Source organism: Geotrypetes seraphini, chromosome 2 (genome assembly GCF_902459505.1).
Source record: "Geotrypetes seraphini chromosome 2, aGeoSer1.1, whole genome shotgun sequence".
NCBI lineage: Eukaryota > Metazoa > Chordata > Amphibia > Gymnophiona > Dermophiidae > Geotrypetes > Geotrypetes seraphini.
Genome location: NC_047085.1, coordinates 380,747,979 through 380,775,631, shown reverse-complemented (window position 1 = coordinate 380,775,631; position 27,653 = coordinate 380,747,979). Strand labels below are relative to the sequence as shown.

The 27,653-nt window shown below is 40.7% G+C and overlaps 2 protein-coding genes across 4 annotated transcripts in view; one reads left to right on the top strand and one right to left on the bottom strand.

The window, feature by feature from the left end:
- RAB5A (RAB5A, member RAS oncogene family) overlaps window positions 1-2,065 on the top strand; it is a 58,791-nt gene extending 56,726 nt beyond the window's left edge. For all 3 annotated transcript variants that reach the window (XM_033930666.1, XM_033930667.1, XM_033930665.1), the window contains exon 6: window positions 482-2,065. In XM_033930666.1, the coding sequence (XP_033786557.1) occupies window positions 482-597 (116 nt within the window). In that variant the 3' untranslated portion in view covers window positions 598-2,065. The remainder of the gene's footprint in view (window positions 1-481) is intronic.
- A 5,019-nt stretch (window positions 2,066-7,084) lies between these two features.
- PP2D1 (protein phosphatase 2C like domain containing 1) overlaps window positions 7,085-27,653 on the bottom strand; it is a 46,317-nt gene continuing 25,748 nt past the window's right edge. Inside the window, exon 3 of the mRNA XM_033932863.1 lies at window positions 7,085-7,800. Coding sequence (XP_033788754.1) covers window positions 7,091-7,800 — 710 coding nt within the window. The 3' untranslated portion in view covers window positions 7,085-7,090. The remainder of the gene's footprint in view (window positions 7,801-27,653) is intronic.

Here is a 27,653-nt window from a genome sequence, read left to right as displayed (position 1 = left end):
ATGGGACCCCTCTGGTCCTTCAGACATGTTTATGTTTTCCTACCCTAGATTTTTTTCTTTCCCCAGCCTTTTGTTTGCTTTTATTTCCCCTGGCTAGGATTCCCAGACCTAGATCTCTTAAGTTGACCCTGTGGCAGTGTGCTTAAAGAAGACCAGTATCTTGCTATACACATCACAATCCATTATTTACATTTTTATTTAGAGAAGTCTGATTTACTTTTATGGGTGTTTACGCATTGGATATTGTTACTGGTTGAGAGCAATGAAATGTTACTGTCTACAAAAATAAAAGTATAAATTAAGATAAAGTAAAACTGAGTGGTCTTAATGACTTCAAAGTCTAGCTGTTATTTATCCCCAGAGACTTTGTCTCAAAATGCAACAATTTAGCATATCCACCTTTTTTTGATTTATAAAATTTACTGGGATTATACAGTACATGATGTGGCTCATTTGTTCTGTTCTTTTTCTTTTTTTCAAGCTAAAAAGTTGCCTAAGACTGAACCACAAAATGCAGGGGCTAATACTGTTAGAGGGAGAGGAGTGGACCTTACTGAACCTACACCACCACCCAAGAGTCAATGCTGTAACAACTAAATCCATTAGTATCTGTTAACCGTCTTCAATGCTCTGCTGCTTCCTGTCAGTACCAGTGGGGTTGGATTGTTTAACCTGGCCCAGTACATCTTCCAATTGTTGATGTGACTTACAGTATAGTCACATTTCTAATACAGAATCATTTGATGTGCTTTGATCTCAGTTTTAATTACATGCATGTATTACTACCTGACTGTAATCTTTCTGCGGTAGAAAGAGAAGTGGAAGCTAAAAAAGATGTGCTTTGGAAGGTTTTTAAAGTATCACAGGTTTATTGGTTTACCCTTAGGGTTATAGAAGAATTAACTAAGCGGACTTACAACTAACCGGCTGGCCTCACCATCCCTGGGTGTTGGTTACCATTGTCACAATCAGTGAGACAGAAATGTAGCTTTTTTTGTTGTTTTAAATAAACTGTTCTTGATTTCTGCTGCTTTGGGAGGGTTATTTTTATCTAGTTCTTGGAAGAACAAAAATGGTTTTCGCTCATCCCCCATAGTATTCATACAACTGTTCTCTCCAGTATATCATAAATTCAAATGTACATTCCATGTTTTAATTTATACATTTTCAGGAATTAAAACATTGTACCACATGACAAAGTAAAAAGAAAAAACCCCCAGATACAGACTTATTTGTAATTTTGTTGAGGTACGCTTAAATTATAGGTTCCCTGGCTGGATTCCTCTGATTTCACAAATTATTTGTAATAATGAAGGCTGTCAAACTCTATTAAATTTATGGCTTCATGAATAGATGAGAATAAACAAAACTTTCATAGATGTATTTTAATTTTCCTGAAGCTACTTATATTATTACCAAGTAAATCTTATTTTCTGGTCAGTTTCAGTGGCTTGCTGGTCATTACACAGGTTTTTTGTTGGGATTGGGGTGGGGAGTTTATTTCCTGCACTAATAATAATGTGTACACAATTACTATCTTAAATTTTGATGTTGAAAAGTATTGTAAATAGGGTACTACTGTACATTGTAGTCTACATACATGTTTAATATTTTCTGTAATATTACTTGTAAGAGATTAGCTTAAAAATATACAAATTGTACAGTTACCTAAAAAAAGAAAGAAATCTAACATTTTCCTCGTTTCTGCTCCTCAAAGGGTTTAAAGTTCTTCCTTCATGGTTAGAGCTGTAACAAATGATGATCTTGGTATCTGTAACATATGTACCACTGTCTGTTAATAATGAGTTCTGCAGCCTTGTTCTCCTGAAGTTCCTTTTTATCTTGATCTGTCTAGTGTATTGCACTAATTCATTTAGTAATTTTTACTATTATATGAAATCTACCAAGTGTATCAGAAAAGATGATTAATCTATTTAAATAGAAACTTAACATGCACAGATTGTAAATTTACAGTAAATTGGGGCCTAATGAGGAAATGACAGCCCACCAGTTTTAGTTTTATATTGAGGTGCTCAAGTTTGAATAAAGTGGTATAAAACAGGAATACAAGTGTGATCTGTTTCATGTCTGCTATTTTCATATCAGTGAAGTTTGTACTGACTCCTATTTCCAAACAGAGTTGCTGTTTTAGTGGAACATCCCCTTCAGAACACTACTGTAGGGCTTGTCAATTTTAATTTTAAGGGTTTTTGGTTTGTTTTTTTTAATTTTATAAACTACTAGTGACCAAATTATTCAGTTTTGATTGCTGAATCTATCTTCAGAAACTGCTTAAAGTGAGTCTTTCTTGCATCAAATCACATTTGAAATATGTAGAAATTAAGTAATATTTATTCCAGTGCAATAAATGAGACATTCTAGACAGATGGGTTGTGTCCCCATGGCCACGTGCTATCTGCAGAAGGAATCCACTGGATTTTTTTCTCTTTGCATCTGGTGTACTTCACTGGACTCCTTAGCTCCACCTACAGTTTTTCCCTTCTGCACGCATGCCAGCGGGCGTATGTGTTCTGCTCTCCCCATTTTATTATTTTATTCACTGGGGGTTTTTTGTCCCATTTTTGGAGGGTTTCTTGTGCTCGGAGTGTTTATTCAGCTGTGCCTGCATTGAGATTACACAGAGTTTGGTCTGCAGCTGACAGGCCAGTCCCTGATGGTACCAGTCAGCCAGCCTGCATTTACTTCACAGGAGGGAACTCTGGTCCATCCCCATCTTTCTCCTACTGCCGAACAAATATTCAAGCGCAGGCTGTTGGGCATCCATAGGAGACTTGGTGTCTCACAGGGTGCTGGATATGTCTTCTCACCTCTGCCTGTTCCTGAGTGTGTCTGCAGGGGTGGAGGTGCAGTCAGGCATTGGGTCTGATAGGCAGCCTGAAGATCAGCATCGAAGAGGCATTCCCAGCATGAGGTAGAGATTCTCTGATTCCAGCTACTGTTAGAGAACTGAGGCTGGCTGCAGCACATTTTCAGCAGAGATCACACAGTGAGTAAACACTGCTATCTTGGATTTTTAGCTATCTTTTTTTTCTAAAGCTCCCTTCTTCAGAACTGCAGTTTTTTTCCTCAAAACTAGCTGGGATGGAGTCCTTGGGTTCTCCTACTGTGAATTCTTGCCAGGATTGTGTAAATTTAGTGCCTCAAAAGTGTCCTTGTGCCATGTGCTGCTTGGCACAGCTAGGAGAGGCGGCAGTGCCAAGCTTAGCCTCTCCCATGATTAAGCAGGTGAAAAAATGCTTGGCTAGTCCGGTGGGGCAGCCTTCTTTATTTTAGGGGCTTGGCACCCAAGCACCGAGAGCCACTACGGTGAAGTAGAGACACTTAGGCAATCAAGTTCAGTAACATCTCACAGCTGAAAAAATTCTGCTTTGAGAAGTGGGCCAAACTTTCCTCAGACCGATGTCTGAGACTGGTAGATGGCTACAAGAAGCGTCTCACTGCAGTTGTTTCAGCCAAAGGGCGTACCACTAGCTATTAGGGTGTAGGGTGTCCTAATTTATTCCTGTTAGAATATACATTTTTGTGGATATCTTTTATTTCATGAGTAAATAAAGGAAAATTTTTGTTGTTTACCTGCAATTACATCACTTTCATTTCCAGAGATAAATAAAAAAAAGATTTGACATTGATATGTGAACATTTCTTAAGAAAGAACTGACTATTTCATGGGGTGTCCTATGTATGTATGTGGGGGTTTTAATTAATGCTACATTGACATTTACAGCCCATGTGAATAATGTAGTTAAACAGGGTTGGTTTTTTTTTTGTTATTTTGCACAAGCTGCATGCAATACTAGGATTTTCTGACATTATTACATTCATTATTATGACTAAATTGGACTTTGCTAATGTAATTTTGTCAGATCTTTCCAGCAGGAATTTAGCCAAACTTCAATTTTCACAAAATATAGCATTTCAATTGGTGAGTAGGGAAGGCCTGTTTGATCACATGACTTTGTTGTTGATTGAGAATCACTGACTCCCAGTATATTATAGGATACGCTTTAAGATTCTGGCTAACTTATATAAGTTTTTACAAATGGGCAGCTCAGCACTTTGCTTAATTACACCATATGTTCCATCTCATGAGCTGTGGTGTATCAAGGGTGGGAGTCGCCCAGGGCGGTGGCACCCCTCCTCACCCTCTTCTCTGCCTTCCCTGCCCTGTGTGCTCCCCCTCCCTTCCCCTGTACCTGTTTAACTCCCCAGCGTGAGCAGTATCTCTAAATTACTGCCCGCGCTAGCATCAGCTCTCCCTCTAACATCACTTCCTAGTCACGGTACCCGGAAGTAATGTCGGAGGGGAGCGCCAAGGCCAGTTTGAGCAGTTGGAGCTGCTGCTCGCCGGTGAAGAGCTAGAGGTACGGTGGCAGGGAATTGAAGGCACATGTGCAACGGGGGAGGAGCGGGGAGGAGGAGAGGTGCTGGCATTCTCACCAAGACGGTGCCCAGGGAGGTCCACTCCACCCCTCCCTTGCTACGCCACTGCTTGTGAGTTGCATTCTAGTCAGGCCAAATTGTTCCAAATTCCAGAAGCTAAAGCTGCTTGACAGATGAGCACATGAAAAGTGGATTTTTATTATCTGACCCCTATTTGTAGAATTCCTTGGACTTGTAGAATTATTCTCCGCTAAACCTCTGGGAGGAATTATCCCTGGTTCACTTTAAGAAGTGTTTGAAAGCTTATTTTTTTCAGCAATCATTTGGGGTTTTATTGTCAGTTGATATAGGAAGGTATGGAATGCTATGGAGTAGAGAGAATGTATGAGCATGACTAAACCTTTTTTTTTTTTTTAATTTTGGGATTTGGGGTTTTGGGGGGTGGGTGCTTTCTTGGGAGGAGTTGTACTATCAATAATGCAATTCTTTTCTGCTTTTATATTTGTTTTAATTGTACACTACTTGATTTGCCTTTTTGATTATTAGGTGATATATTAAGTTTAATAAATCTGCTCTGTGAGCTCTGCTCTTAACAGAGCTCCCTAGTTTCTCTTTCTCTCCTTTCCACTGTCATTTCCCCCCCCCCCCCCTCTCCCAATCATATCCTTGCTGGCAGGTATGCTCAAGTCTTGCCAGTGCTGAGAAATAAGGAAGAAGGCAGGCTACTCCAGCCTCCAACATCAGCACTTCCATGAATGCTCAGTTTAAATACACTGATGCCAGCACTTCCATGCATGCTCAGTTCATGTATTTCAACTGAGCATTCTTGGAAGTGCTGACATCAGTGGCTGGCAAACTCTGCTGACTTCTGCAAGGGCAGGGCTCCAGTGGCAAAACTCTTCAGCTGGTGGGGCATGAGTTCCCTGCCAGCTATGTATTATTGGCTGCTACAAATTTGGAGGGAGCCAAGCCCAAAACTGGGGGGTGGGGAAGTTGCAGGCCCCGGCCCCTAAGGTTCCTACTAGCTATGCCACTATGTGTAGCTGTGGAGTAGGACTATTCTGGTTTGCTGTTCAAATTGTGACATAAGTTGATAATGGGTAATATATGACCTAAAACAAATGTACACAGGATGCTCAAGAATTCCACATCAAAAATAGCATTGTGTTCATGGCCTTGTATACACTGGAAATTCAAGTGATTTGTTTCAACCAAAACTGAATTTTACCTAGTTTTACTACGTACCTTTACCTAGTTTTATGTATAATAATAAAACCCTAAGCGCGCATGCGCACTCTCACCGCGTGTTCCCTGAGATCTGATCTGTTGGGATGTGCCGGCAAGAGTGCACATGCGCTCTTACTATGTATCTGAAGGTGTGCTAGAGACGCGACAGGCGCGTTTGACGGCGGGACATTTAGAGGCAGCCACAGAGGGGGAAAATAAAAGTGTACCATAGTCATCAGAGGGCGCTGGGCAGCAGTCCGGGAGTGACAGAAAAGGAGAAGCGAGAGCTGGTGTCACTCGGAGATGGCTGCCGCAGCCCCTGTCACCGCTTAGGCCTCCCGACTACTCACATGCACCCTCTGAAGGGCTGGGGCACAAAGAGTGCCTCCTGCCCCCCCCCCCCTCCCCAGGACGAACTGAGAAACGGAGCCGGCCCGGCCTCCACGACAGACCCGAGGTGCCCAGCAACTTTCCGCCACGGCTCTTGCACTGACCCCGCTGCCCAGGACCCGAGTCTTTTGCCACCCCCCCCCCTCCCTTTCCACGGTCCCGACTACGAACCTGGCGATTCCAGCAGCGTGTGCAGCAGTCTTCACACGCTGCTTCGGGCCCTTCTACTGCCCTGATTTGCTCTGCCGCGTCTCTGATGATGTTATCAGGGATGTGCCAGAGTAAATCAGGGCAGTAGAAGGACCCGAAGCAGCGTGTGAAGACTGCTGCACACGCTGCTGGAATCGCCAGGTCCATAGTCGAGACCACAGGAAAGGAAGGGAAGGGGGGGACAGTAAGGACTATGGGAGCCGGACAGACCGCGGGAAGGTAAAGGAAACGCTACTGCTGCTATGCAGGGAAGTGGTGGGGGGGGAGGGAATGCTGCTGTGGCTGCTGCATAGGGAATTGGTGGGAGAGAAATGCTGCTGCATAGGAGGCAGGGAGAGAGACAGATAGATAGAAAGACAGACTGCGGGAGGAAGGGAGACGGAAAGAAAAGAAGAAAGACAGGGGCAGGGAGATACACAGAAAGACAGACAGACAAAGGGGGCCAGGGACAGAGACAGAGAGAAAGACAGCGGGAGGGAGAGAGAGACAGAAATAGAGACAGACAGACAGACAGACATATATTCTAGCACCTGTTAATGTAACGGGCTAAAATACTAGTATTATAATAAATAAACCTAGGTAAAAGTAAAACTAGATATACTTTAGCGGAATTAGGTAAAGGAAGAGTACCTAGTTTAAAAAAAAACAAACAAACACCAAAACTAGTTTGCCAACACTACATCACACTGTTAGTAAAAAAAAGTTATGAGTTTGGATTTAGAATGTTTGTTTTGACATGAGCAAATTGAGCTTAAGATACTTGCAAGACAAAAGACTGATTCTTTTTCCGCAAAAGTTGAAAACCACACATTTCCTGGTAAAGCCAAACCTTCAAGCCATGCTTTTTATTGCTTACAAGTGATCATTTTTTAACAAGTATTGCATCACAGCCATGCAGGAGTGCAACTAAAACGGTTATATTTTCCTGAGAACCTGCCAGCAGGGCACTTCTCACCAGCTGCTTGCTTATAAATGCTGCTGCACTATCGTACATTGTTTCTGTTTCTACTGTTTGTGATCCTGTTCTAGGTAAATGCTCTTCATCTTCATCAGAGGGGATGTTTTTTAAGCTTGCTTGTTCCTTGTCATTTTCTATAAGTTGTACCCCATCTTCAGATTGTTCTTCAGTCATGGCAGATTTTGGTGTCAGTCCTAAATCTGGAGCATCCACTGGGCTGTTAAGGTTGAACCCCTGAATATTTTTTTGCTGAGAATTTTTGTAATAATTCACAAAGGAAGAGAACAGCTCTATCACTATGGAAACAACTTCATTCCTATTCAGGACTTCCCATAGTCCACCAGATGCTAAAATAAGGAACTGCCCCGACTGCTCTATTGGGACAGAGATTGTGGAAGGTATTGGGATAACAGACTTTTTCAGCTTTGGATCCCCATGGCATCCAAGTGCACGAGTAACTTTGGTGGTTCCTTCTACAAGACCCCAGCGTTCATTTGTGCTGACTGATCCTCCTGCCTGGCGTATCCGGTTCCTCTCCTTCTTATTGGAGGTGCTGTGTTCTTTTGTCAAGCAATAGCTTTTTCCATCTTTGCACAGCACTGCATGCATGTTACCTAGGATAAAAATCAGGAGCATTATGTTTGGTTTGGTTTATTTATTTATATCCCACCCTTAACCAGGGCAGGTTACAAACTTACAAAAATATAAAATTACATACAAAATACAAACCAGATCAACATCAAACACACCTACCAAACAAAACAGAAATACAAGCAATAAAATAGATAGGCGACCAGCACCTTCTGTCATCATCTCTACTTCATTAAACAGACAATCTCATAACCTGTATTTCATCTGGCAAAAAAGATGCCGTTTAAACAATCTCTTAAAATTCTGTATATTCTGTTGCCAACGAGTATACTCAGGGAGATTATTCCATGCCCTAGGCCCAGTGCAATGAAATACACTATCCCTGGATAATGTTAGCCTCAGTTCTTTTACAAATGAAATTTTTAATTCTAATTGTTCTGCAGAATGAAGTGGATGAGATGGTAGCACGTGGCAGAATACTCTCAACAAGATGTCTAGGAGCCAAATTGTACAGGCACATGTAGACAACTTCAACCAATACAGACTTACATAATATTCTTACATGTTTCACCTTCCCAGCTGAACAAAGTTCTGACCACTGAATTTTGGGCTAACTGGAGCGCACACAGGAGTACCAAACTACAGTAATCAAGAACTGAAAGAACGATTGCCTGCAAAACTTATTTTAAACAGATGGGCTGACAAGGTCTAAGACCATTTACCAAACAGAAGTGAAAAAACACCTTCCGCACTATTACCTGCACCTGCCCCTCAAATGTAAGTCCTAAATCCACAAGAACACCTAAGTATTTCACCTCCTGCAGAATCGGCACAGTTTCACCCAATAAATCAAGCGACACTGGGACATCACGACCTAATGATCTCCCGACGCACCTTTGTTTTCTGGATGCTTAGTTTAAGCCTGTTGCTATCCATCCACTTTTTAATCACTGCTCACTGCTACAACCGACTGCATGTGTGATGATGCTGCATTAAAATCTTCTGGGAAAAAGAATTTGATATAATCGGCTTAGAATCGATAAGAAACACCGAGGTCCAACAACAGTTTGCAGAGAGGTACTAAGTACAGATTAAACAGTGCGGCCGACAGGGCAGACCCTTGGGGAACCCCTATTTTGACCTCTCTACATTGTGACAGACTTCCTTCTACCAAAACTTCTTGCTGCCTCCCACTCAAAAAAGAATCAAACCAAGCCAATACCATCCCACATCTCAATTTTGTTAGCAAAATTGCAAGGTCTACAGTATCAAATGCCGCTGAGTTTTCCAAGAAAATCACCCAAAAATTTTTCCCTTCATCTAGTCCTCTCAGTTTCATTAAACATTGACACCAACTGTCACTGTCACTGTATCGTGCTATGGTGCGCCCGTACCTGGAGTACTGTGTTCAATTCTGGTCGCCGTACCTCAAGAAGGACATGGAGGTACTTGAGAGAGTTCAAAGAAGAGCAACTAAGCTAATAAAGGGTATGGAGGACCTCTCATATACTGACAGACTGAAAAGGCTAAGACTTTTCTCCCTGGAAAAGCGAAGACTTAGAGGAGACATGATAGAAACCTTCAAGATCATGAAGGGCATAGAAAAAATAGACAGGGACAGATTTTTCAAATTAAGGGGATCAACAAGTACAAGGGGGCACTCAGAGAAATTGAAAGGGGAGAAGTTTAGAACAAACTTTAGGAAGTTCTTTTTCACACAGAGGGTGGTGGATACATGGAACGCGCTACCAGAGGATGTGATAAACAGGAGCACGCTACAGGGGTTCAAAGAAGCTTTGGATAGGTACTTGGAAGACAAAGGGATTGAGGGGTACAGATAAGAGTAGAGGTATATTATAGGGATGGGATTAGAGGTAAATTAATCAGGGATCACTGTTCAGGCACTAGGCCTGATGGGCCGCCGCGGGAGCGGACCGCTGGGCAGGATGGACCTCTGGTCTGACTCAGCGGGGGCAACTTCTTATGTTCTTATGTCTCTGTACTATGATGCTTCCTAAAAGCATACTGATGGTCATCAAGGATATGGTGACCCTGCAAATACTGATCAAATTGTGAGTATACCACATTTTCCATTATTTTCGCAACCACAGGTAACGAAGTGAATGGGCAAAAATTAATTTCTTTTTTTCCCACTTTTTTATCGTTCATCAGTGGTTTAATTGTTGATTTTTTCAATAAATCAGAAATCACACCCTCTTCCAACATTATATTTATGATCTTCGTAAGTAGTGGGATGACCTTACCTGCAAGACTCTTTAATACCGCCACCAAGCAAATATCTCCTATAGTGAGTAGGTTTACAGGAGCCTAATGCAACAACCACATCTGATTTATCAACTCTCTCAAATTCTTTCCACTCATCAATCCCGTCTTCCTCCATCTGTTCCACTCCAACAACATGTGGTAGGGTTTGCACAATAAGTGCAATTTTTGTTAGAAAAAAGTTAAGTTCCTCTGCTGAGAAAATACATGGGGGGTTCTCAGTCCTCCCATCAGAACTTAAACTCTTTACTAATTGAAATAACTTACGTGGCTTATTTACTGCCCTCCCCATCCTCTGTTGATAGAGCTGTTTGTTGACTTCACTAAGGCTTCAAAGTCACGAGCCCGCAACAGGTACTGGGCTTTTGCCTCATCTGTTTTCTTTTTCTGCCAATTATACTCCCACTTCCTTATCTCCCTATGCTGCTCTCTTAAATCAGCTGAGAACCATTTCTGAGTCTTCCCCCCCCCCTCTTCTTTAACCAGTTTGTTTCGCACCGAGGCCACAACATCCAAGGCATTCGACAGAGAGGATTGCCAGCCAAGCCTTGCTTCATCTGTACTGCCAATCTGTAACACTTTTAATTGTGGTTCCCACTCATTCCACAATTTCATACCATCATATGATGGCCTCGCCTGTCTCACTACCCATATCCTAAACCACTTTTCAGAATTTAGTTTTAGCCTCAATCCAATTAACACAAATATGTGATCAGTGCAAGGTTTAAACTGAAGATGTACCGACATCACTTCCATGTGCTCCACTACACTTGATCCAATACATTCCCTGCAACATGTTAGCTCAGATATACATTTTCTAAACCCCAACTCAGTTATTGCATCAAAGAAAACAGCAGCACGCATCCCCTCCTATACCTGGATGCACATCGAAGTCACCCAACAGCATATGCAAAAGCCCTGAGCTATCCTGAAGCAACAAGCAATAAACCAAACAGAATGTGAATTCCCTATTTTTTTTTACTACTAACACATCCATTCCCTCTACTGTACCCTGGTAAGCTGTCTCCATTTTGAGCCATTTCTTGTGAAAGAATCACCCCACCTCCCTTCCTAAACTCTCTACATACATGTTGGTGGTACAGTTCACTGAGCTGCTAATAATTTGACAGTCATGAGTTCTTGTTGCTGCTTTGCATTTTTTAATTCATGGCAAAATACATGCCCTTTTATTTTTCCACTTTCTGTACCTGTTATGGTTGTGGTTGATATCCATATAAACTGAATTTGATTAAGAATTTTAGATTTTCAGACTGTGTGCCTTGGGAAACACTTCCCTGTACTGGCATACCCAGGAGGATCCTTTTTACGGGGACTATGCTCCAACTCTATTGAACAATGCCCAGATCTCCTGTTTGCTGCTTAGGTTCCACAGGGGAAGGAGGGAGGGGTTAGAGAAGCAATGTAGAAGATAGAAAAAGAGGGGCTAAACCAGGGATAGGGAACTCCGGTCCTCGAGAGCCATATTCCAGTTGGGTTTTCAGGATTTCCCCAATGAATATGCATGAGATCTATTTGCATGCACTGCTCTCAATGCATATTCATTGGGGAAATCCTGAAAACCCGACTGGCATACAGCTCTCGAGGACCGGAGTTCCCTACCCCTGGGCTAAACCATGGAGCTCATTTAGCCTTTGGTCCCTTGTCTTCTGTCTATTACTTCTCACCACACCCCCCAGCAACTTGTTGCCTGAAATATAGGTCAGGTCTCGTGTGTTGTTTGCTTGGGGAAGACACTTCTCAGCCTTGTCTATCTGCAGGCATATCAACTCAACTGTGTCACCCAAAGCTTCAAACATGTAGAATAACTTGGGACTGAAAGGAAATGAATGCTAATAGAGGGTAAATACAAGGAGAAGGGGGACCAAGGTTGCTGATATTGTATTAGGCATCTCTGCTTTCATTTGTCCAGTGGTGAACCAGGGCAGGAGCAATCCTCCTAAGGTCCTGCGCCACGTAGAGCCATTAAAGGAAAAGGCTGCTGTGAATTCCTCACACAGGGCAGGCGTGTAGGAGGATATCTCCTGCCCCAGTTCACCACTGTACCACTAGGGCGTGCACCGTAGGCCTTTTCAGGTACAGGAGGTGGGAGAAAAGTGGGGTGATGCGGAACCAGCTGGGACAGGACATGGGAGGAGACGCTCCTGCCCTGGCTCACCGCTGGACCACCAGGGCTCAAGGCAGGCCTAGGGGAGGCCTGCAATGGGGCTGGGAGGGGGTGGGATGATGCACAGTTGAATGACTCAAATATAAACCAAGACACACAGAAATCTCAGTTTATATTTGAGTACAAACAGTAAATAGTGGTCTATTTTCTATCTGTTTCTCTTTACTCTTTTGAATGGTTCTTTAATACTCCCTGTAAATTTTTGTTGTCTTATAACAGTACTGGTCTTAGCAATTGTGGGTCCTATGCAGACCAGTTCTCTTTCCTGCTCCACCTCACCTATCCTCTCCCCACCCTCTACTGACAAGAATTCTTTAGTTTTTTGAAAGTTTTTATGAAATTTAAAATAAAGACAAACCAATCAAAATTTGTACAGAAAATAAGCGCTATGCTATCATAGGAAACAGTATCAAGCCCTGCCACCACCACCCCATCTAACTATATCACTAAATATAATATACAAACATTTGTAATGTACATATCCAAAAACTAACATTTTAGTTAATACATTCCAAATAAAACACTGTTTTCTACATTTGTTGTCTGGACATTTTACAAGTTGTCCATCATCTTGATCCCAGTTTCTCTTTTGTACTTTGTCTTCTGCTAACTATCTTTCTAGTGTCTGCTGTTCATTTTTCTTTTTTCTTTTCTCTCTCGTTCCATTCCCTCACTATGCCTATCTCTAAAATATTGATTTTTCTCTTTCAGCTCTTTCCTCCCTTTTTTCTGCCTCTGTCTACCCAAATTTCACCCTCTCTCATCTTTCTCCTTCTTTTTAATTTTCAGCTATCTACCAATTTTCCATCTCCTGTCAGGCCCTAGCTCTCCCATTTCCCATCTCATTCCCAGCCTCCTATTTCCTTCCATTACCACATTTTTACCTCAGTACTCACTATTCTCTCACTCATCTTCTTGCCAACACACTTATGAACTCTCCCACATGGATCCACCATTTCCAGAATTCCCTCTTCCTTTTTCCACTATTGTACCTACCCCACTCCATTTGCCTGCAATCAACCTGTCATTTTCCTTTCACTCATAGCACCTTCCTGCTCCATCTCGTTTCCTCTTGTTCCCCCCCTTATGGGTCCAACTCTTCTCATCCCCTTCCCTAATGGTCCAATATTATTCTCTCTCTCTTCTGCCCTCTTTTTTTTGGTAATTCTATATTGCTTTTCAAGTCGAGTACAAAGTGGAAAAAAATGTTTTCAAACAATTTGAATTTCCTCGAGAAAGTTTGAATCTGCAAACAGATCAATCAGAATCTTTTTCAGTAAACTGATATTCTATCCAAATTCCAGCATTATCTGACAAAAGAATTGGATCTATGCTGGATTTAGTAACCTGTTGAACTAAATGATTCAAAACAAAAAATAATCAATTCTTGAAAATGATTTATGAACTTTAGAGCAAAACGAGAATTTGCGAGCATTAAAATGAAAAATCCACCATATATCTTTCAATCCACATGAATTTATAAGATTATCTAGGCCTAATGATTTTAATTGTTTACTGGGTTGCTTGTCAATTAATGGATCCATGACAGCATTAAAGTCTCCAGCCACAATTAAATTGGTTGTAGCCAGTGACAGAATTATTTGTTGGAGTTTTTTTGGGTTTTTTGGGTTTTGTTTTGTTTTTAAACTCTGCCTGATTTGAATTAGGAGTATAAATATTAAAAAGCGTCAGGGCATCATTTCCTGAAGTCATATTAACATGGAGCCATCTACCTATAGGATCTGCCTGAAAGTTATCAAATGTAGCAGACAACCTCCTATTGACCAGGATAGTCACACCCACCTTCTTCCCTATTGCAGGTGCAAAAAAACTGTGTTTTACCCACCCGCTTCCAAGTTGGCTGATTCTATTTATGATAAATGTGTTTCTTGTATGAAATAAACATCTGCCTCTTGTTGTCTTAAAAAAAATTAAGTACTTTTTTCCTTTTGATGGGATGGTTAAGTCCATTAACATATAATGAATATAATTTTAACTGTATTCTAATTGATTAATACGTAATAAATAATCCCTTAATTCCCCTTTGATCAAATAAATATTTAATAAATCCACACACATTCAGGACCCAAATCTCAAACCCCCAACTCCCCACCCCTAAATAAATACATGGAAAACTTGGTTACCTTAGAGAGATCCATAATCAGCCCCCTCCCCCCGCTTTAATACTCTATTTTACATTCCCATGTATAGTTCATACTACCCATAATATAGGACCTGATTTGAGCTTAGGAAAGATATCAGTTAAAGAAAGAATATAGTAGCCTACCCCTACAATTACATCCACATAGAACATGAAGAATCTTAAATAAAATCTGATTAAAATTCCCACTATACCCATGAAGTTGTTTATATTACATTACATTAGTGATTTTTATTCCGCCAATACCTTATGGTTCAAGGTGGATTACAGAAGAGGATTTCTGGACATGTCCAGAGGTGTTACAGAGTAGAGCAGGTTGCTTCAGAAGTTTCATATGGTGTTAGTTATATAATTATAATTTAATACAAAATAGAAAACGCTAATGAGATTATTAAAAATTTGGGAAAGTTAAAAATAATTTAAAATTGATTAAACCAAACTATTAATTACCTAAACCTTATCACTTGCCAAACCTTCCCCAACATATATCAACCTGGAACTTAAGGATGAACACATTAAATTAATGGGTAAGTTATCAGTTGAGGACTATAAAATCTCTAATTGTTCAGCCCAATCAATTCATACACAAAGAGTTAATTTATAATATATAAATTGGCATTTGTCCAAATCTATACATATAATAAATTCTTCTTACTATTAGACTTTTAAAAAGCTATCAATTATAATTGACAAAGTCATAAAATATAAAATACAAATCCACCCCATTAAATCATTAGTAATACCATATTAATACCCCAAGAAAAAGCAATTATCTATCCTGTGTATTATCCCCTAATTAATATCTTATCATAAGTTATCAGTTGAAATAATTATTAATTAAGCTTGAACCCATAAATTATATAATGTTATAGTGATCCAATATATTTAAACATATCGTAGTTAATAAATAAGTAATAAAAATCATAATAAAATAAAACCCAGACTGAAAAACAGAATGCATATATATAAAGTTAACAGAATCATTTCAGTAAACATCCTTAGAGACACTATGCATCACAAAACACTTTGCAGTATCACCAGTCTTGCAAATGTAAGTAATACCATAAAATCCTTAAGACCGCATCAACCCACACATTGATATTTCACCTTCAGAGGATCGTGCAATTCTAATTTGGATCTAAGATGTTGAGAATCGTTAAAATCCAACTTAACCTCTTGTCATAGAATAGCCCAGCTTAGCCTCATTGTTTATGAAGGACATCAACCCTATGTAAGTTTCAATAAGAAGAGGTCGCTCAAGCACCAGCACACCATTAGTTCTCCCAGGGAGAAGACACTCTTTGTGAACTTTCTTCACAGCCTGGATTAATTGTCTTGAAGTTCTCAATCTGGCACAAAGAAGCAATCTTTTCATCGGCAATGGACATGGGATGTTCTGTGAAAATGGCATATGGCATGTTGGTAGACCATGGATTCCATCTATTGATGAAGGAAGGACAGCTGCATTTATCCCACTGAATTCGAATTCCAAAGCCTTTGCACTTGTTCAATGATTTGGGGGAAACTCAAATTCTCCCACAGAAATAGTGTCCACTGCATTGAGTGGCACTGAAGATTGATGAAATCATATTTACAGATCCGAAGTGATTTATCTGTAATTAAAACCAGACACTCCTTCTCATTGTTCCAATGATCAATCTCTGTCAGTAGCCATACACTTGTATTTCTCCGTCTTCTGTGGGCAATGGCATGACAACCACACGGATCTCATTAACAGCTTGCTCTATGGTTCCAGGCTGGAACACAGGCCTGCAGGGTTGCGGATGTTGAAGGGCCGTAAGATGGAGCTGGGGGGCCCAGGGGAGTAAAGGGCAACTCCATTCTATCGGTCCCAGCCTGCAGCAGGGCCACAGGACTGTTCTATGAGTCCTTCAGCTGCAGCATGCCTGGCCACGATTATCCGAGCTCCCCTCTCCACACCGTGACTGTTTACAACCCCCCCCCAAGAGATCCATCTCCTAAAAATTCAATCTAAATCACGCTGTGCTGATAATGTATGAGAATTCCATTCCCAGCCACTGTCAGACCATACTGTCACTGTCTTCCGGTAACCTCATCATCAGCACAATGTGCACATCAGGTCAGTGGGATGGTCTTGGGGCTCAGGGATCTCACGTATGAAGAAAGACTAAAGAAATTGCGGCTGTACTCACTTGAGGGAAGAAGAGAACGGGGAGATATGATTGAAACGTATAAGTACATCACGGGATGCATCGAGACAGAAGATATCTTCTGGCTCATGGGACCCTCGACCACCAGAGGGCATCCACTGAAAGTCAGGGGAGGAAAGTTTCATGGCGACTCCAGGAAGTACTTCTTCACTGAAAGAGTGGTGGATCATTGGAACAGACTCCCACTCCAGGTGATAGAGGCCAGCAGCGTGACAGATTTTAAGAGAAAATGGGATACTCATGTGGGATTATTAAGGGAGTAAACTCAGGGGAGGAGGGATACTTGGAATGGGCAGACTTGGTGGGCTATAGCCCTTTTCTGCCGCTTTTTTCTATGTTTCTATGTTTCTGTGGGCGGGCCTAACCCGCTGCACAAGAATCCTTCTCTTCAGACAAGCCGAACACATCTCCTTAACAACTTTCACAATGGACGAAGTATGGAGCGGGATTATAATAGAACCTGAAAACATCAGAAATTTTCTTTTTTTTAAAAAAAAAAACCCACCTGGAATGAGATTCCAACCAAAACGTAAGTTAACTGTTCCTTAAAGAGGGGAAAAAATTAACCGACAAACCATCCAGGTTTTTTTCCATTCTTTTCTGTTCTCCTCTTGTCCCCCATGTAAGTCCATCCACAACTACAAACATTTATATCCAAAATGAATTGTGATAAGATCCCCAGCCAATGCCTCCAGTCTTAAAATGCGATAAATAGTAAAAATTTCAGAATCCAATTAAAATTAAACAAAAAAATTAAAATGATTACAGATGAATATCCAGTTAGTTCATTTGATTCTCCAGATGATTGATGAAGTCTTGAAGGTCTTTTGGATCCTCAAAATTTGTGGTTTTATTATTATGAGTTACCCATATTATAGCTGGGTACATTAACCCATAATTGGCACCTATCTGTCTGAGGCTGCGGCCGGAGTAACAAGAATTGTTTCCTCTGGAAAGCTGTTTGTTTAGAGAAGTCTGGGAGCATCAAAATTTTATTTTCTTGCCAATTTAAATTTTGAGTTTGTTTTGCAGCAGAAAGAATTTCCCTAGAGTGCTGGTATCTCAACAGTTTAAATATTAGTGGATGAGGACCTTTTTTGCTAGTTAGAAATATGACTAGGAACACGGTGAGCCCTCTCTCTACTTCCAGTGGAGAAAAGAATTTAAGAAAAAAGATTTTAGGAATCATTTCTTCAATAAAATGATTGGAATTTGAACCCTCAATTCTTTCAGGGAGACCTAGGAGGAGTATGTTATTTCTTTTTTAATTGTTTGCCTCCTCCAGGTCTTTAACCAGACGAGAGAGGATTTTTCGATCAGTGTGACATTTATTTATATTTTCTTCCACACTTGGGACCTGTTGTTCCAGCTGGTCAGTTCTGGTATAGCATATAGATAATTTCTAAGAAAGATTTAAAACCTCCATTTGAATTAATGAAAGTTTTTCTGTATTGCCCTGTATCAATACCTGGATCTTCTTCAACTCAGCCATAATCAGGTCATTCAAATCCTCAGATTCTTGTGTCAGTGGTACTTTAGATGGAGTAGGAGGATCTGTTTTTGAACTTTTTGCCCTTCCTGAGGCAAAGGTTGTTTCCAATTTAGATTGTTTTTTAGAAGCCATCAAAAGCTACCAAAATCCACAATTTAAAAAATCGAAAAATAAGGTAGTATTCTGATGCTGAGAAAGAGCAGGGAGGGAAGAGCAACAGACTACATGTTCATCTTCTAGGCTGCCAAGTCCTCTTCCCTTGGATCCAGCATATATCTCCCTTTCTTTTTCCACTACTCTCCCATCCAGTATCTCTCTCCCCTTCCCTTTACATCACTCCCTATCCTTCTCTACCTTTCTCTTCCCTTCCTCCATCCCATTGTCCACCATCTCTCTCCCCCCTCTCTTCTGTTTCCAGTCCCATCATTTCTGCCCCTTCACTTCACCCCACACCTGATCTGACATTTCCCTTCTCTCTTCAAACCAACTTTCCCAGTCTACTTTAAAAACCAGTGACTCCAGGGTCTCAAGGGCCCAGCATGTTATTCCCTTCTCTCCACCTCCATCCAAGTCCCGCTCACTTTCCCGCTCCATTTTTATTTGCTGTGCAGGAGGTCGCCTATAGCAATGAATCTCATACACTGCTGGCAGCTTTCCTGACGCAGTTCATCTGCCACAGTTTTCCCAGAAACATGAAGTTGTATCAGAGAGAAGCATACCATGGCAGAAGGACAGCACTGAGAAGGCTGCCAGCAGTGTATCAGATTCACTATTGCAGATGATCCCCCTGCACAGCAAATAAAAGTGGAGGGGGAAGATGAGAGGGACTCAGATGGGAATAGAGAAAAAGGGATGATATGCGGTTAATGGAAAATGGTGCAGCCGCACCTTATGCTCCTGCCTAAAACTGACCCTGTTTATAGAAATTACATAGATTTTCTTGCCTTATATGGAAATTGGTTCTTTTGCCAGTTATCAGTCTGTTGCTGAGAGGAAAAAAATAGTACCCAGATTTCAATTTTGATTAAATTGTAGTTTAAAAATTAGCCATGGCCTGTGGTTGGCAATATAGCTCAGGTAGTTAAGTCACTGGTTGGATTTTAAACACACAACTTATCAAATGTGTTTTTAAGAGGTACAAGCAGATTTTTATTTTTAAAGTCAATTACAAATCCTCCCACCCTACCCCTCAACCACCTACCCTATTGCTTGCTTTACTTGGACTTTCCAATAATCAATCTTCAGTTAAGTGGCAATCGGATAATCTTATGATTTGACATTCCTTAACATAAATTGGTTGACTTGAGCTAGAGCAGCCAGTCATCATGACTTTTATTCAATATATGTATCCCGCTCTCTGCTATGGAAAAAGAGCTCCCTCAATTCAAACAGGAATTAGCTGTATTTAAAGAGACCTCCCACAATATACAGTATAACATCCAGATAATTTATCTCTACTCCCACAGAAAATCAAAGAACCTAAGACTATATGGATTACAGTGGGCTCAGGTATATTACAACCTGTCATGCAAAAGCACCATCTTCCAATTTGTTCCCCCACATTACAATGCTCATGAATGAATGAGCCAAAGAGAATAGTTACTCAGTCCAAACAAAATCCCTAAAGCAAACATTTAAAAACTGAAAATGCTTACTGTTAGGAGACTGTAGTAGAGATAGAGGCATTAATATAGGAACACAGTCCAAAGATTTCAAAATCGTGAAGTATCTTCCAGGATCCTCAACTAGTAGAAACACCAGCCAAATATTAAAAATTGTAAGTGAAAAAGTAAGGACTCTAAAATAAACATTATAAACCTGGGGCACATAATCTAGCCAAAAGTAGCAAAGATTTCCAGGAGTTCGGGAAGGAGCTAGCTAAGATGCATGGTAAGGACTGTAACTTTTTCAGATATATGACCCACCTATGGAAAAGGAGATGAAAGGCTAGGGGTTCATTTTCAAAGTCTTACAAAGTTTCATAGGTTACTATTTGACGTTATAAGTCTAATTGCTTTGAAACTATGCCTCTATATCATAAAGAGCTTAAATGGCTTAAACCTTAGTGTAAACAATTTATTTTAAATATTTATTATTTGCTTAAAACCTAGGCAGCTTACAATAAAGCATTCATGATCAACTGAACAAACATTAAATGCTTGAGTACCTGATTGTAGAACCGCTTAGATAACCTTGATAGACGGTATATAAAAACTAATAAACTTGAAAACTTAAACAAATACCACATCATCTACATCACCCTTAAGCTGTAATAATAATAATACATAAAGCTCACCAGAAATAGGAAGTTTTATCAGAGAGAGGCAGTCCATAGCAGAAGGACAGCACTGGAAAGGCTGGTTCTTTTCAATTAAATGCCTGTACAAAAACATAAGTTTTTAACAATTTCCTAAACCTCACAACATTATCACATAAATGTAAATTCCCAAGCATATCATTCCACATAACTAGGCCAGCCACTAAAAAGGAGGATTTTGCTGTATCAACATAATGTACATCTTCCCACAACATTTGACTTTCAGATCTCAGTGTATGTCCTAGCTTGTATATGTGTAAGATTTTATTAAAGTATCTGGGCAACTTATCATATGTCCCTTGATGTACCAATTTTATTATCTTATATTTTATGTGAAATTGGACTGGAAGCCAGTGAAGCTTCTTCGGTATAGGTGAGAGATGGTCAAAACGTGCTCAAGACAGTTCAAACTCCTCAAATCAGCTCACACTCCTCTACCCAGTCCTAGGTTTCGCCAAATGCCTTCCTCAGGAGCAGTGACTCCAAACTTCATAACTGAAACAAAAATTACTTAAAACCATGCATACATCCAAACACCATACACTCATTTCATTCAAACACTATACACAATACTCTTGACAAAAAAATACTGACTCATCATAACTTACTTTTTTTCATGAAAGCAGTCCTGAAGAGCTAGGACATATGAGTGCAATGATGGTCCCTAAGTAATCTTCTTGCTGCTCTTCTGCAGGAGACAGGGGTACTGAGCACATTCGCACACATTCTGTGGAGCTTGTAATTAGATTGAGTGCAATAATTACATTCCATGTGTTTATTTTGAATTAACTATAGGATTTTAGTGATATACTGTATACTCTTACAAATTTTTTTTGTTATACTAAGATGCACCACACAGGACAGGCATCACCATCATTCAAGATGGTGCTTGAGACTGGAATGAGCAGGCATCACTTAAGCTGCTTAAGGTAGGGGGTAGGATAAGGAGTACCTGGGAAAGGAGTCTGGTGAGTGCTACATGAGATCAGGGATATTTTTTTTTTTTTTTAGTTTGGGGAGCAGAGGGAGCCTCTAAACACCAGGGAGTATATATATTTAAATAATTTTTATTATGTAGCCAAGTATAACATGCTCAAGTACAGAAGAGAACAAATAACATTAAAAATACCAACAGGACATAATAACCATCAGAAAGATCCCAAACATAGATTGCAGACAAAAGGTTTTATCTAAATATGTCTCATCCTCCCCTTGGGAGTGATTTTTTTTTTTTTCTCCTTTTTTAATGGACACAGATGCACATGTGTGTTACCCATGCACAATATCTGTCCCATTGGGAAAAAAAAAAAAAAAAGGAAAAAGCTTACCCCCGCCGATGATGGCCCTCCCCAACATCTCCCTGCCAAACCAGGACTGGGAACTGACCCCTCCCCTGCACCAGTGAAAATCAGCTAGAGGGATGCCCACTCTCTCCAATCTTGCCAACCCCCCCCCCCTTTTGCATGAAAAAAAATCAGGAGGGATGTCTACTCCCTCATGCTTCCAGATGCTCCCCTGAACCCACCCGGTACCTTTATCACAAGTTGGGAGCATGAGGGATGTGTTCCCACCAGCTCCAGAGGCCTGCCTGTCCAAAAGGGTGGGCCTTCGCCTCCCCAGTGCAACATGTGATGCATGGGGAGGGTCCTAAGGCCCTGACTGGCTCAGCCACATTATACACTGGGTAGAGAATGACATGGGGACAAATTTGTCCCCATCCCTGCAGGAACTCATTTTCCTGTCCCATCTCAATAAGCTCTTTTCCTGTCCCTGCCCCATTCCTGTAAGCTCTGCCTTAACCGCACAAGCCTCGAACACTTATGATTTAAAGTGTTTGAGGCTTGTGTAGGTGAGGACAGAGCTTGCAGGAATGGGGCAGGAACAGGAAAAGAATGTACTGAGATAGGACAGGAAAATGAGTTCCTGCGGGAATGGGGACAAATTTGTCCCCATGTTATTCTCTAGCACTGGGGAGAGGAAGGCTTGCTATTTTGGACTGGTGGGCCTCTGGAGCAAGTGGGACCATTTTTTATCATGCAGGGGGAGGGGTCGTGATAGCAGGAGGGAGTGGCCAAACCTCCTGCCATTTTGTCTCACATAGTGGTTTGGCATCCCTCCTACTGTTTTCACTGCCAAGGGGGAGGGGGTTGGTTCCCGCTGCCAGTTCATCAGGAAGAGCCATCATTGCTGGGGGGGAGGGGAACTTTTTTTTTCTTTTTTTTTTTGTTTAATGGGGTTAGATATTGTGCTTGTGTAACATGCACAGCAACTGTGCCCATTTTTAAAAAAGGGCTGAACTATAATTAGATAGGTAAGTGACAGGTCTTGACCAGTTGCTTTTTTTGGATCACTAAAATCCCTTGTTTGTTTGCATAGCCAAGCTATGTTAATGCATTAATCGCTTGGCTAGTTTGCATGGGGTTTTAGTTAATTTGCATAGCTGGATTGGAAAATGGGCAAACGAGGGGGAAAACACGCAGTGAGCTGTTTTGTGTATTGGGTCAACAAATATGATCATCGATAAAGCAGTCAAAAGTGGTTTAGCGACAATCGCTGACTTTAGTGCATCTGGGCCAGAGAAAGGTAAAGAATGAGGAAATTATTGAGAGGTGGAGAAGTGAAGAGTGAGGGGTGTGAGTGCAGAAGGGGGAGAGATGAATGGAAGAGCATAGGTATAGGAGGATAAAGGGAAACATAAGGAAAAGGTGAAAACAAAAGAAATGGAACCTATAACATATCCAAAAACAAGAGAGCCATGATAAAAATTTTAAATGCTGAGATAAGGAGGAAAAGAGGGAAGAGAAAATGTGAGAAAAGAAAAAGGAATATTAAACTCCCCAACCCCTATATGTCCTGTCCATATTAGATTGTAGGCTTTTCAGAGCAGGGACCATTTATTGCATATTAAATGTATAGCACTGCATACACCTTTCAGCGCTTTAGCAATAATAAATAGTAGTAGTAAGATTTTTAAAAAAGAACCAGAAAAGTAAGTGTGTGTGTGTTGATTTCAGTGCTCACTGACATCCAGGAACAGAAATAAATGCAGAGACAATATAAACACTTTCAGCCAATGCTGGAAAATAGGCCAGTGCCAGTTTTGAAAGCCCCAAAGTCCTGTTTCCTTTATGATAGCCTTCCCGTGACTTGTTCCTGCTCTCTGATATTTGAATTCTATAGTATGAGTGAAATATTTTGAAGATGGTTATGCTATCGTTTTGGCAACATAATGCTTTTTGATTGCAATGAGCTCACTGCCAAAATATCAGTATCACATACCTCTCTGCCTTCTGCTTTCTTTTTTTATATATATATATAAATCTTTATTCATTTTAAAGCATATACAAAGTGCATACAGAAATACAACAATTGGCATCAGATAACAGCACTTATTACAAACAAATAATAATATAGACATATCCCCCCCCCCCCCAACCCAGATGTGTGTAAAACTCAATAAAATGTAAGGCCTGGACTATTAATTGGTGGATACAAAATTTGCTGATGGGCCCCCAAATCTCATTGAAGTTTTTACCATGACCCTTTAGTTCCGAATTCATATGTTCATATCGATAACATAAGCACAGGGATTCCCACCACAAGGTGTGATTCAGTCTATCACAATTCTTCCAGTTTTTTGTGTTCATCTGTATAGCAATCCCAGTCATTACAAGAAGTAATCTATTCTTAGCTGCAGAAATTGAAGACTTGGGTTGTATCATAGTTCTAAAGAGCACCATATTGTATGATAAAGGAATGGAAGTTTCCAGGATCCTATTAATTTCCCCCCAGATAGACTTCCAGAAGCCTAATATTAAGGGACAAAAGTACATGTGATCCAGCGTCCCTATATCAAGATGACAGTGCCAGCATCTCTTAGACTTTGAACTATCTAATTTTTGCAAACGAATAGGGGTCCAAAAAATTATATGTAACAGAAAAAAACAACTCTGTCTCATAGATGCTAACGCTGTACAACAAAACTACTAACTTTGATCCTAAAAAAACTAAAGAAATTTATGGCTGGACAGGAGGTGCAAATGGACTGAGATGGAAGTTGTTTTTAGGAGGACACTCTTTGAAGTGACAGACATGAATTATTATGGATAACAGCTGATTTTTATAATTTTGCTACCAGAGGGGAAAGTGATTTACTTAATAAAATGGTGTTGACTGCATGAGGAGACAGTTGACAATGCTTTCTTAGATGTTTCTTTAATATGAGAGAAGCTGAACCATTTGTCAAGGATCAGCTATTTACGAGTTACATCCCAAGAAGCTTACATACTGAGAAAACTGTTAAAGTTTTTGAATTACACAATAACAGGCAGAAAACAAGGAAGTGATACAACACATTAATTGTACGCAGAAGACAATGTGCCAACTATGAAATATAACAGAAAAAGTAGAGCTGCAAAAAAAAAAAAAAAAAAAACCCAAGCTCAAATAATTACACCTAGAAATAGATAGAAATATCAGTAAACTGTAAACTATACATCCTGGCTGCAGATTTATGTATAAAAAGAGAGAAAAAGACACCCTTCAAATCATGTCAAACAGCAAAAGCTGATCAAATTAATGGGATATAAGAACATAAGCAATGCCTCTGTTGGGTCAAACCAGAGGTCCATCATACCCAGCAGTCCGCTCATGCAGCGGCCCATCAGGTCCAGGACCTGTATAGTAATCCTCTATCTATACCCTTCTATACCCTTTTCCTTCAGAAAATCATCAAATTCCTTCTTGAACCTCAAAACCGTACTCTGTCCTATCACGCCCTCTGGAAATGCATTCAAGGTGTCCACCACCCTCTGGGTGAAGAAGACCTTCCTAGCATTGGTTCTGAATCTGTCCCCTTTTAATTTTTCTGAATGCCCTCTCGTTCTTGTAGTTTTCGAAAGTTTGATGAATCTGTCCCTCTCCACTTTCTCTATGTCATTCATGATCTTGTAAGTCTCTATCATATCCCCTCTAAGTCTCCAGTCTAAAAAAGAAAAACCTCTCTTTTTCTTTTCATAAATGACAAATTCAAATATAAATTCAAAATCAAAAAGTCTTAGCTTGGTTGGAAAAAGTCCTGACCCAATGGGACCCGTTTCACCCTAGGCTTCTTCAGGGGATCAGTAAAAGGTCATCAAGGAACTGAAAGGGACTATATCTGAACTGCTTCAACTAATAGCCAATTTGTCGATCAAATCGGGAAAGATTCTGAAAGACTGGAAGGTGGCGAATGTTACGCCGATCTTCAAAAAAGGTTCGAGAGGAGATCCGTGAAACTACAGACCAGTGAGTCTGACCTCAGTAAAGGGAAAGATGGCAGAGGCACTGATAAAGGACCGCATTATTGATCACCTTGATGAACACAGTCTGATGAGGACCAGCCAGCACTGTTTCAGCAAAGGCAGATCTTGTTTGACGAACTTGCTGCACTTCTTTGAGGGAGTAAACAGGCAGATAGACAAGGGCGACCCAGTCAATATTGTATATTTGGATTTTCAGAAGGCATTTGACAAGGTTCCACATGAACGACTACTTCAGAAAATTGCGAGCCATGGAATCGAGGGTGAAATACTCACATGGATTAAAAACTGACTGGAGCATAGGAAACAGAGTGGGGGTAAATGGACAATACTTGAATTGAAAGAGCGTCACCAGTGGGGTGCCACAGGGCTCGGTGCTTGGACCTTTATAAATGACCTGGACATTGGTATGATGAGTGAGGTGATTAAATTTTCAGATGATACGAAGTTATTCAGAGTAGTGAAGACACAGGGGGATTGCGAAGATCTGCAACATGACATAATCAAGCTCGAGAAATGGGCATCAATGGGCATCAAGCTCGAGAAATGGCAAATGAGGTTCAATGTGGATAAATGTAAAGTAATGCATGTCGGTAACAAAAATCTCATGCACAAATACAGGATGTCTGGGACGGTACTTGGAGAGACCTCCCAGGAAAGAGACTTGGGAGTTCTGATTGACAAGTCGATGAAGCCATCTGCGCAATTCGCGGCGGCAGCAAAAAGGGTGAACAGAATGCTAGGAATGATAAAGAAGGGGATCAGGAACAGATCAGAGAAGGTTATCATGCCGCTGTACCAGGCCATGGCGCACCCTCACCTGGAGTACTGCGAGCAGCACTGGTCGCCATACATGAAGAAGGACATGGTACTACTTGAAAGGGTCCAGAGAAGAGCAACTAAAATGGTTAAGAGGCTGAAGAAGTTGCCGTACAGTGAGAGATTGGAGAATCTGAGCCTCTTCTCCCTTGAAAAGAGGAGACTGAGAGGGGACATAGTCGAAACATTCAAAATACTGAAGGGAATAGACTTAGCAGATAAATACAGATTGTTCACCCTCTCCAAGGTAGGGAGAACGAGAGGGCACTCTCTAAAGTTGAAAAGGGATAGATTCCGTACAAATGTAAGGAAGTTCGTCTTCACCCAGAGAGTGGAAGAAAACTGGAAAACTCTTCCAGAGTCTGTTATAGGGGAAAACACCCTCCAGCGATTCAAGACATAGTTGGATAAGTTCCTGCAAAACTGGAACGTATGCAGGTGAGGCTGGGCTCATTTAGAGCACTGGTCTTTGACCTGGGGGCTGCCGCGTGAGCAGACTGCTGGGCATGATGGACCACTGGTCTGACCCAGCAGCGGCAATTCTTATGTTCTTAACCTGAAGGCTGGTGTCAAAACCAGTTCCTCTGTCTATCACCAACCATGTCAAGCTTTATCCTGTAACAAACACACAAAATCAACAATCATCATAATTTATTTACCACACAAAATGTAAAAACCACAGACCAGATCCTAAATCTAAAATCCTGGGAAAGAGCTAGCAGTTCTTGAAAGAAGGCCTCCTATTCAAAACATAGGTATATGGATAAGCAAACCTAACACTAGTACAAATGCAACACTGTAGCAATTAATCACACATTACACTGTTACAACTGCACCATAGTAACCAGTCAAAAATAACATTGTAGCAATCCTGTTCATGAGGTTACTGTGTCATATGGGCAAGTCTAGTCAACCATTTCTAATAGAACCAGCTACTAAACAAATAATCACAATCTGCTGGTTCCACAAAAAAAACTGCTCACTAACTTGTGCTGCAGAAGCCAAAACTATAGGACACACTTCCGAGGCAAGAGGAAAACAGAGGGAAACCCCCCCCCCCCCCAAGCTTCTACTTACTAAAGTGATGGCCTCAATACAAACACACAACTTTATCGTTGAAGCAACAA